This window comes from Nematolebias whitei, chromosome 3, assembly GCF_014905685.2.
Source record: "Nematolebias whitei isolate Nwh7 chromosome 3, NemWhi1, whole genome shotgun sequence".
NCBI classification, from domain to species: domain Eukaryota; kingdom Metazoa; phylum Chordata; class Actinopteri; order Cyprinodontiformes; family Rivulidae; genus Nematolebias; species Nematolebias whitei.
Window position 1 is genome coordinate 7,159,740 of NC_056500.1, and position 11,518 is coordinate 7,171,257.

Genomic DNA, 11,518 nt, shown 5'->3' on the forward strand with positions numbered 1-11,518 from the left:
TAGATAGATAGATATAGATATTATTATTATTATGTTTTTATTTATTTATTGCTTCTTCTTCTTTAGTTTTTTTCTTTAATGTTTCTTTGGAGCAGCACGGTGGCGCAACTTTTAGAGCTGCTGCCTCTTAGCGAGCAGGTCCCCGGTTCAAATCCTGGTCCGGAGGCCTTTCTGGGTGGAGTTTGCATCTTATCTCAGTTTATGCGTGGGTTTTCTCCGGGTACTCGGGTTTCCTCCCACAGACCAAAAACATGCATGTTAGGCTGATTGGTAACTCTAAATTGTCCCTAGGTGTGATGTGCCCTGTTTTAAATATAAATGTATTGCATCTCAGTTAAATATGTTTTCTCTTTGCTTTTTAAGACAATTTAATTCATGTTTCCAACTTACCTTAAATTTCATCATAATTTAAACTTTGTGTGTAATGAACTATGTTAATATAATATAAAAATAAGAATTCAACACGTTATAAAACTAAACATCATTATGTAATTTCATGTTCTGTTGTATTGAACAGTTGATTAGACTTGATTATTCTTATTTTTTTTATTATTATTATTTGAAATATACCTATTCTATACTTACTGAGCAACTGTCAGTTTTGGATTGTAAAATGACATCTGGCAGCATGTGACTTTATCATCTTCACAGTCTGACTGATGTGGATAATGAGTATATTATATTTCTGACACTGTGTATAAATTGAATGAATAGCTTTCAGTTTCTAGGGAGATGTTTTTTTGTTTTTTTTTGAATATGGTAAAAATTATTTAGAGTAGAATAAATGACTCGATATCTGTCTTCATGAATGGCACTCTGTTTTCAGTTTATTGTACATACACTCAGTGGCAGGGTCTGCTGTCTTTTTTAGATCAGTAAAAATATTTACCAGAATTTTTTTCTTATATTTTAATAAATACATACTGGTCTAAATAACAACTAGATTGACTGAGGTTGCATTTTTTTTTAAACAAACTTACAATAATAATGATAAAGACAATAAAACAAAATGTTTTACATATAATCCAAGAAAGTTAAGTCAGGTCCTCTGGATGGTTTCTTTTTGTTGAAACGTTTGTTTCATGTTCCATGTATGTTTTGAACCACTTTGGCCATGACTGCCTCTAACGCGTTGGTGGAGAAGAGGGCAGACTCCAAAAATCATCTGAGCACCATTGAACTTGATGACCCACTATGAGAAGGTGCCATTTATAAGAGTGAGTTTGTTTGTGGCTCCTCTGACTGATGGTCTTTTGGATGCAAGTCGAAATGTTTAAAACAAAAAAAGAATCCGCCCAGAGGACCTGACTTAACTTTGTTGTTTTTTTTTTTTTTTCTACCTGGATTATTGAGCATGAAAAAGAATGCTGTACATGTTTTACATGTATGAAAAAAATGTAATGAACATCTTTATTCACCCTGACTTTTCACAAACTCCTCTGTCTTACCATGGTCAGGTTTGTAACCAAAATATTTGCATCCTCTGACTTTCCCACGTTCTTGAGTAAAAGTACAGTTCAGTCAAGTATGCAATGTTAAGGGTGTTGGCCACTCAAAAGTTGCCTCCACAGTGTTGCACGTGCAACCACCACAGCTTCCATCATTCAGGGGGAAGTTTGAAATATGCCCACTTCAGCATTCTCCTCACCACAAGCCCTCACTCATATTAATACCCTCATGGGGATCTTGAAAAGCTACACAAATTCACCTACACACACAAACCCACCCATCCAATAACGCTCTTATTCACTAGAATATAAAATGTCCTTGTGTTGTGCCGTATGGTGCAAAGTAAGAGGAAGTTTGTTGTTCAGATTTACATAAAGCTGACAGAAACTACATACATTTAAGTGCATTGAAGCATTGGACCACAGCATTGAATGTGGGACCTTTTCACAACAGGGCATCTTTTAAAGTATGTCCAGGACAGTTTTTAACTTTCATTTATAGGAATTCATGAGCAAATGGCTCAACTGGTTTCAATTTCCTAAAAGGACTCACTCATAATGCACTTAATGTGGAAATAAACGTTTGTTTGTATACAGTATTTATTGCTCGAACAGTTCTTCCACCTCAAATGTTAACATGTTTTGTTTGTTAATGCAAATTAGTCTTGTTCAAACTAACAATTCAACATAGGATCTAATTAGTTGCCAAGTTACTTCATTTTCTTAAGTGCAGAAAAGATTATCTCTTTTTGTATATATATTTTTTTTAATTCATGTCACATTTCGGCCCCTCATGTCATGTTTCTTGTCATCATGTTTTGTTTTCCCTGCTCCTGTCACGTTTCTGGTCGGTTCCCGTCATCCAAACACGCCCACTCTGTTCATGCACCTCAATCAACGATCATGCCTTTTATCTGTTTCCTGCCCTACTTAAGCCCCAACTCCTTCCTTGCCAGATTATTGAACTTACTCTGATAGTAGATGTCCAGCGCTCGCTCCATAGTCTTGTTTACCTGCCTTGTCTTGACCTCACGCCTGCCTTTTGGATTCCCCGCTTTGCCTGCTCCTTGTCTGCATTGGATTAACGTCTCTGACTATGGTACCGACTCTGCTTCATATTATCACGACTCATGGATCACAATTTGGATTTGGTTTTGGATCTCTGACCAACGATTCTTGACCCCTGCCTGCTCTACTGAACTTCGCCCTTGAACGTGCCTTAAAACGATGCTCTGAATAAGCCTCTCTCTTTGCTGTAACTCACTCACGCTGTATGACGTCAGCATCTCCAACTCCCTGAAGGAGTTCCTCCCTTACCTGACTGTGAAGGTTAGTAACTGCTTCTGTAAAATTCTGAACCTTCACAGTGAAGCCACCCCTGTTTCTGCAGATTGGACCTGTTCTCTGACCCAGACGTACACCAACCGTGATATATCAATAAATCTTTTTAACCATTCCTGTTGACTGGTGTTGTGCATGAATCCTAAAACTCACTTTTGTCAAGTCAGGCATTACTAAATCTAAAACAGTAAAAGGTAATGAATGTTGTCAAACATACATAGGAAGGGCTGGAACCCTGAGGAGTAAGGAGACAGGTTAATAGGATATCTGCAGGGGTGATAATGTTTTTGCTAATCTTCCTTACGCTAGGGACTGGAGTCAATCATAGGGACAGGTGATCCAATGGTTCCAGTGCATGGACGGAAAACATCCCGTAATATTTCCAAGTAGGTAGGAAGGCGACGAGGCAGGTGAGGAGGCACAAGAGAGCTTGAGGTTCACAGAAGAAATCCCAGAAACAGGTGGGTGGCAGAGATAATGCTGTAATTATGAAGGAACACAAGATATGTTATAATTAATCTCAGTCACGAGTACAGGACCAGAAACACAACTACCATTGGCAGGTAATGCTCCAGCGTTGACTGGATGTCCTCTACAGCCTTTAATGCTCTTCTTGTTCATCAAGACGATGATCCTCTAGTGCAGTTTATTGGTGCTCTTATGTGGCTGCAAAGAGCTGACAGAGCAGAACTCCCCCAAATATACGGAGAACAGAATAGAAAATGAATTTTAATTTCCCATTTGTGAAATATAATTAAAACAGTCCTTTAGTTTCCATACATAGGTTGGTAAGTTGTTACTATAATATATCATTCTTGCCTATTTACAGTATCCCTCAGTCAATATTTTGACATTTTTGAGAAGCCATCACTCAAGCTAATGCCTCCAGGCCTCAACAATACATTTTAAATTAAACATACTGAACCTCAAGTTGCAGCAAATGGCAAGTCACATGGAAAGGCATTATTAGAGCAAGTACTAAATGAGTCAAAACACACAATCAAGCTCTTTGTAGAAAGTTCAAAACAGCAAAAACCAAGATTCAAAAAATTATAATAAAGGTGCTTGTTCCATCTAATTTTATTTAAACTGTTCTGGTCCAGGTATTCATCAACAGATATCTCTGATCTCTTCTCTTTAAATTTATACAAAAAGAGAGCTAACATAAATAAAGATTGTGTGCTTAAAAAAAAAACACATCGCAAAGCTTTTTCCAACAACCGGTGTGAAAGACGATCTCCCGCTAGACTGTACAGATGTGAGTCAGCGACAAGAGACGCCGAGTCTGGAAAGAGGTGGTCTTTGCTTGTATAAAAGGTATTTGGATACCTGTACCAGCAGGTCCACAGCGTCATAAAGGTCACACCTTCCTTACCAAGCTAAAAAAAAAAAAAAAGCAGCTCAGGGAAAGAAACAATACAATTTGGAAAAATCACTCTCAACCATCTGTTAATCCCAAAGGACAAATTCAGGGATGTTAAAATGTCCAAACTTTTGTTTTCAAAGATTCACTTTTATGATATAAAAGATTTATTTCCAAATGTAAAGCAGCCTAGAAGGTAAGTTAGCCAGCCTGAATGTTTTTTTCATGTTAAATCTTTTTTTTTTCCTCAGTGTTTGACTGGTTTTGTTCCGCAGGGTTGATATTGTACTGAGTAGAAAAAAGCAAAAGAACAACATCCTGTCATTTGTCATGGGGCAAACCGTAAATAATGGGACAAGTCCCTCAAATAACAGGTAGTGTTTGTTCTTCAAATCGTTTCTGTGATTATGTGCTACACTTAAAAAGAACATACATAGTTCAAATTATGTTTTTTTATTATTACAGCTTGCAGGACCATAAACGCCACCCGTCTCTGGACAAGTTATTGAAAAATAAAAGTAAGAAATGTAATTATTTCACAAGATATACTATTACGTTAATTTTGATGGCTTTTAAACAATCAACAATCTAAATATATATATCATTTTTTTTCTTCCACAGAGTACTTAGCAGCATTCCGCTCATTCCTACAGTCAGAGTTCAGTGAGGAAAACATCGAGTTCTGGCTTGCATGTGAAGACTTTAAGTCAACAGCCTCATCTGAAGACCTCGGCTGGAAAGCAGAGAAGATCTATGGGGAGTTTATCAGCCCCTCAGCCTGTAGAGAGGTCAGTCTGAAGGGAAAAACAAGGTTGGTGGTTTATGGTGGAAAGAGCCAGTGCTTTGTTGCCATTTCTGGTCTTACTTAAAATACATTTATTTAGTACTAACCTTACAGAACAGTGGGAGGTATTGCTGCATAAATACACGAAACGGCACCTGTGATCAAGAAATAAGGGAAGCACCATGTATTACTTTCTAACGTCTCAACTTCCACCTCTGTAGAGCAATGTGGCATTTATTGTCCCATCTCAGAACAAAGAGCGGTATAGGAAATCCCCTCCATCCGTTCATCTGTCCACCCGTGCATGTTGTGAGCATGATAACATGAAAAATAAGCAACCTACCAACTTCCATTTCTGTGTTGGTGCATCTAAGCACAAAAAGCTCCATAAAAGTTGTTACATTTAAATCAAAGATGGTTGCCACAGTATGTCTACGTATTGACACTGACTGTATACGTTCATAGCTAAAACTGACCTTTCAGGTTGAATACCTTTCTGGTAAAGTTCATCAAAACTTTTAACTTGTGGTTCACAATTGACTTTCCTGCCATATTTTTGGTTGTCATCCTGCTCGAAAGTGCTCCTGAATTGACCTTTTATGTAACACAGCCCATGAATTTCAACCAATAGTGGACTAGAATAAACTAACAATCACACAAGTCGTACACACGTTTTAGACCTTAATTATTTTACTGCAAGTGAATAAACATCCATCCATTGTCTTTTACCTGCTTCTTCCTTTTTGGGTCACGGGGGTCACTGGTGCCCATGTCCAGCAGTCACTGTGTGAGAGGCAGGGGACAGGACAGGTCTCCAGTTCATCACAGGGACACATAGAGACAAACGAGACAAACAACCATTCACTCTCTCACTCACATCAAGGGACAATTTAGAGTTACCAATCAGTCTAGCATACATGTTTTTGGTCTGTGGGAGAAAACCGGAGTACCTGGAGGAAACCAGGTCTACCAACTGTGCCACCATGCTGCCTAGTGAATAAACAGCAGATTTTATTTTTTATTTATTTTTTATTCTTTCGGTTGCTCCTTTCCTCAGGGATCGCCACAGCAAACTAACCTGCATGAAGACTTGGCGATAGTTTTTAACCACAGACCACCGAGCTACCACAGCCCTCTGTGTGGAGCAGAGAGTTGTTATCTAGGGCACTAAGGGGAGCAGATGGCATTAAAAAGCTTTGCTCAAGGGCCCAGAATGGGGCAAATGAGGGTGGATACAGATGTGAGTGGTTCAAATTCCACACATATTTGATGTTCTCGGTCTGGAGATTCAAACCGGTGACCTTCCAATCACATGGCTTTCCTTCCTCGGCCTAGTTCACCACAAGTTAAGAAACAATGCACATACTGCATTTCCTTTAACATGTATATCGTGATGCCAGCACTTATTAGCAATATTCTCAACAGTCTCATTGAACTCTGACCAGATTTTACCTGAAGAATTCAACCTTGAATATATGAGATCAGCTTGATTAATCTTAACCTTCCTGATGTTTTTTCTTATTCTTTAGATCAATGTAGACCACCACATTAAAGAAAAGATCCAGAAATCTTTGGAGAAGCCGAGTCGTTCCTGCTTTGACGAGGCCCAGAAACAGATTTACCTGTTGATGCTGAGAGACTCGTGTCCCAGATTCCTGCAGTCAGATGCCTACCTAAGCCTGAAGCACAAATCCAGGACAATATGGTATATTTAGCTTCTGTTAAGGGATAAAAAAATGTGCTGTTCTCATTTTAAGGAAGGACAACTGCCCTTCTGTACTCATAAACTGTTTTCAGCCATGTGAAGCCCTAAACACTTTCTGAAAGTAAATGATGGGTTAAAATGTGTGTAAAGAGAAAGAAAACGCATGTGATTGAATGGAGATTGTATGGAGAAGTGGGATGACGCTGTATGCCGTGTATGTTTTTGATAGACTTGTTCAAAGCTGTTTGAATTTTTGACATGCTTAAAAGTAAGAAAATGGAGGTCTTGTTTTATAAAACAATTAAAAAAAAAACTGGTGGTAAAAGAAAAGTCTGGTGTATGAAATGGTTTAACTTGTTTTTAAATAAGCAATGATCCTGTCCCACAAGATATTTTACGTAATGCTGACGTTTTGTCATTGGCAGATGATCGTGCTCATCCGCATAATCATATTACTGTTATTTTGGATGTCCAGTTGTTTTCATTTATATTTATCTAACTGACTGTCTTAATGCAGACATGAGTCAAAAAAGGGAAGAGTTTCCACAGCTCACAAAGGGATTCTGTTTTTGGTCACATGTCTGATATTCTCTAATTAGGTGCAAGGATGATTCCATGAACCAGTAATAGGGTTTAGCAAACTGGAAAAAAAAAAAAAAAGTAACCTCTCTATGACTCTTGATCTTACTCTGCTCTGCAAACAGCTTTATTCCTAAAAATTGAGCCTAAAAAGGAATACTGAGGCAGCTAAAAATAAGTCGGGGGCTTAAACGACAACACTGGAGTCATCAGACAACCTGAAGCGTAACAGCCAGAATGTGCTGCCTTGTTAGGGGAAGATTCTCATCGCCTAGAGACAACGATGGGGCAAATTCATAAGTACTGAAGCTAGGAAAAAAGAGCCAGTCAGACCACAAAGTATAGTGACTTTCTATCTATATATAAATTCAACATTTGGAGAACTTTTAGAGGGATTTATCCTCTGTGCGTTGCTGAGCTATGTACTAAAACAAGGCATACTTTCCACACAACCTAAATGCACTAAAATAAAACATAATACACTGTCAGGGTAACACTTACTGCCATAAAAAGGTTTGGAAAATAACCTGGTGAAAGACTAAAATAATTAAAGAGCCTAGCATTCCTTGAAGGAAGATGTATCGCTGACAGCCTCTCATTTCATCGTTTGAGACTAAGACCATCTTGAATTGAAAAATGACGGATTAGCTGTAGACTTTTTATTTGGATGTTCTTGAAAACACTGTGCGCAGTCTCATGCAATATTACCAGACAGCGCATTCAGGGTTTATGTTCTGAACGACCCTCAGCTACTACCACGTCAAGTTTTAACTCCATGTCTGCAAAATTAATTAAAGTAGCAATTTCTGTGTCAGGTAATGACAGCTACAACTCTTATAGCACAATGCTGATTTGTTCTATACCAGGGGTGTCAAACTCACTTACTGAAGGGTGCCAAAATTAAACCCTTTCTCATACCAAGGGCCAATTTCAGAATCTATATTAACTCAAATCAGATACTCAACATTTTTTTCTTGGTCACAGGTTCCTCGGCAAGAGTTTGATGGGTCTCATTTGATGTTCTCTGTTGTGCTTTCGACATCATAATCAAAGATTCCTGAAAACATTCAAGAGATAGACATATTTTACATTTGACATATCATCTTGGGCGCCAGATAAGATGTCAACGAGGGCCACATTTGGCCCCCGGACCTTGAGTTTGAAACATATGTTCTATACATTTACAATTAAAGATTTAGAAAAAGACATGTATAAAAAAGACATTTATAATTAATTTAAATTGCCAAAGATCCAGTCCCCCGGCACAAACAGAGTAATATTGTGTATGTTGTTCAGTGTCAGGAGGGCTGTGATCAGTCTTACATCGGGGAAACTAAACAACCACTGGCCAAAAGGATGGACCAGCACAGAGGAGCAACATCATCAGGCCAGGACTCTGAGGTTTACACTCATATCCAGGTCAGCGTGAAGGAAGCCATCTTTGTGAAAAGAAACCATCCATCATTAAACAGGGATGGAGGCCTCCGTGTTCAACGGTCGCCTTTTTACAATGCTGTTATTTAATTCAATTCAGTTTATTTATAAATCGCCAAGTCACAACATAAGTCATGTCAGGGCACTGAACATAAACATTCATAAATAAAAATAATAATTTAACTTTCTTTATCTGAGGAGCAGACTGCTTTGAGTTTAACTCCATCACAGAACGCTCATCTTGAGCAAGCATGAAGGCGACAGTGGAAAGGAAAAACTCACTCATGAGAAGAAACCTTTAGAAGAACCAGGCTCAGGACAAGTGGTCATCTGCTTCGACCAGCTGGGTTTGGTAGGAACAGATACACAATGGCAGGTCAAGAATCACATGTTAAGATAGAAATAGTATCAAATGATACTATTAAATTTTAACAATTCATTTAAGGAAATTAGGTGAATTTGGCCTCCACTAGTCTAAGCTAGTCTAAGCAGCATGACAAGCTAACTTCTAAAGTGAAGTCACTTCGTAGCCGTAGTGATCTGGAGAAGGCCATCCATGCCTTTGTAATCTCTAGGCTTGATTACTGTAACGCCTTATATGTCGGTATTAATCAATCTTCTATCTCCTGTTTACAGCTTGTACAAAACTCTGCTGCTCGCCTGTTGACTAACACACGTAAATATGAACACATCACTCCTGTCCTTTCTTCTTTACACTGGCTCCCGGTTCAGTTTAGGACACAGTTCAAGCTGCTGCTGTTTGTTTTTAAAGCTTTGAATGGCCTTGCACCACCCTATATTTAAGAACTTTTGAAAGTCCACCAGCCCAGCAGAGCTTTATGGTCTGCTGGTCAGTATCTGCTGGAGGTGCCTTGCTCAAGGTGCAAACAATGGGGGGACCGGTCCTTTTCTGTTGCAGGCCCAACAGCCTGGAATACTCTTCCCTATGAGCTGTGTGCCATCTCTGATCTGGTTCTGTTCAAAGCCAAACTGAAAACATAATTATTTAAAAGGGCTTTTAATGTTTAACCATTAGTATTTTAGTATTTAGTATTTATTTTATTTTTATCTCTTTTACCTTCTTTTATTCTGGCTGTGTTTTTAATTTGCACTGGTTTATTGTGTCCTGTTTTTAATCTTGTTTTATCTTGTAAAGCACCTTGGTCAATGCAAGGCATTGTTGGAAGGTGCTATAGAAATAAAGTTTATTATTATTAACTATAGAATTTACCAAAATTGAAAGTTTTAAGCCCAGTCTTAAAACTGGACAATGTGTCAGCCTTATGGACAGAAACTGGAAGCTGGTTCCACAAGAGAGGAGCCTGATAACTGAAAGATCTGCCTCCCATTCTGCTTTTGGAAACTCTAGGAACCACAAGTAAGCCTGCAGTCTGAGAGTGAAGTGCTCTGTTAGGAAAATATGGAATAGTAAGATCTGTAATATAAGATGGAGCTAGGTTGTTGAGAGCTTTGTAGGTTAGAAGTAAGATTTTGAATTAAATTCTGGACTCGACAGGAAGCCAGTGGAGAGAAGCTAAAACTGGAGACAACTTCCCTTCTTTGTTCTTCTGACAGTGCTATTAGCTTGCTGAAGAAAAATGGGAGTCGATTACCCGCTCTTAACGTAATTTATATGGACCGGGTGGGGCCCACACAACAGGTGGGCGTGGACTAATTTTTTCAGTGCGATGCTTTGCATGATGGGATAAACCCCCCAGCGACAGCTCTTAAAGGGCGAAGCCTATACGAAATAGAACTGGAGAGATTTGATCTGTCCTATTAACTCCAGTTAAGACTCTGGCAGCAGCACTTTGGATTATTGCTAGTATCACTCAGCCCTCTGTTAATATTTAGCAGCCATCAGGGCACAAACAATCAGTCGTTAGGCTTATGGTCCTACTTTATCACAAGAACATGCTCAATAATCCAGGTAGAAAAATCCAAAAAAGTTCAATCTGGTCCTCTGGACATTCAAAAAAAAAAAAGTGTTTTTGCTTTGTTTTTTTTTTTTTTGTTTTTTTGAAAGTCCAGAGGACCAGATTGAACTTTTTTGAACAAGAACAGCTAGTTCTGACCGTCATCAACAAACTGGTTGATCCACAACGAGAAGGTGCTATTTATAAAACTGAGTTTAATGCAACTCCTCAGACTGACAAAGTTTTCTGGATAAAAAAAAAATTACATTTCAACAACTTTTTTCGTTTTTTAATCTGTCCAGAGGACATGACTTTGTTAAATAATTTAATTTCCATTTCATCAGAACATCAACTGTAGGGTTTGCATGCAATGAAAACTCAATGTCCTCTTTATGTGTAAAGAAAGGCTGCATTTTAAGACAATCTTTAAAACGTCCTTTGTCCAAGTTGAGTTCACTCAAACTGAACACATTTTTAGTGATTAAAGACAACATGAGATGACATTTGGAAAACAAAGATGTAAATATTGAAGACAGGTTGAAAATTCATCTCCTTCTGCAAGTCCAATATCATTGTAACTTGAACATGTTATTTTAAAGTCAAACTTAAAGTGAGCGCCACTGGTCATCGTGTGGGTTGATACAGGGTTTTTTCACAATTGGGATATTTTATTTTTAGATGAAGAATCACAATTTTACAAAACTGGAGTATTTGAAAACCAAATCCTACTTAGGTCTTCCTGATGAGGCAAAATGCTTAATAAAAATAAAAATAAACTTTTACTGTGTGACGTGCCATAAAACTCCACTTTACAGTCAAACACAAACAATCTTTTGAACGAAGACAGACGTGCTCTGTTGCAAGTGAAAACAAAAACTTGCATTTATAGTTCGTCTTTAATAAGGAGCAAAGTAAATGAATTCATCGGATAACGGCACTGCAACAGAC

General features: G+C 38.2%; 1 protein-coding gene across 1 annotated transcript; it reads left to right on the forward strand.

The window, feature by feature from the left end:
• The first annotated feature begins 4,199 nt into the window (after window positions 1-4,199).
• si:ch211-117l17.6 (regulator of G-protein signaling 21) lies at window positions 4,200-6,920 on the forward strand. The gene is made up of 5 exons (XM_037674477.1): window positions 4,200-4,348; window positions 4,428-4,526; window positions 4,618-4,670; window positions 4,774-4,940; window positions 6,466-6,920. Exons 1-5 carry the CDS (start codon window positions 4,272-4,274, stop codon window positions 6,649-6,651), a joined length of 582 nt encoding a protein of 193 aa, XP_037530405.1. The 5' UTR covers window positions 4,200-4,271; the 3' UTR covers window positions 6,652-6,920.
• Window positions 6,921-11,518: the final 4,598 nt, after the last annotated feature.

What these genes read in the sequence shown, in the direction of transcription:
- si:ch211-117l17.6 (XM_037674477.1), top strand. Translation starts at nt 4,272, where the DNA reads ATGTCCAAACTTTTGTTTTCAAAGATTCACTTTTATGATATAAAAGAT. An exon ending in AATGTAAAGCAGCCTAGAAG is followed by an intron (nt 4,349 to 4,427) that starts GTAAGTTAGCCA and finishes TTTGTTCCGCAG; the next exon opens with GGTTGATATTGTACTGAGTA. An exon ending in CAAGTTATTGAAAAATAAAA is followed by an intron (nt 4,671 to 4,773) that starts GTAAGAAATGTA and finishes TTTCTTCCACAG; the next exon opens with AGTACTTAGCAGCATTCCGC.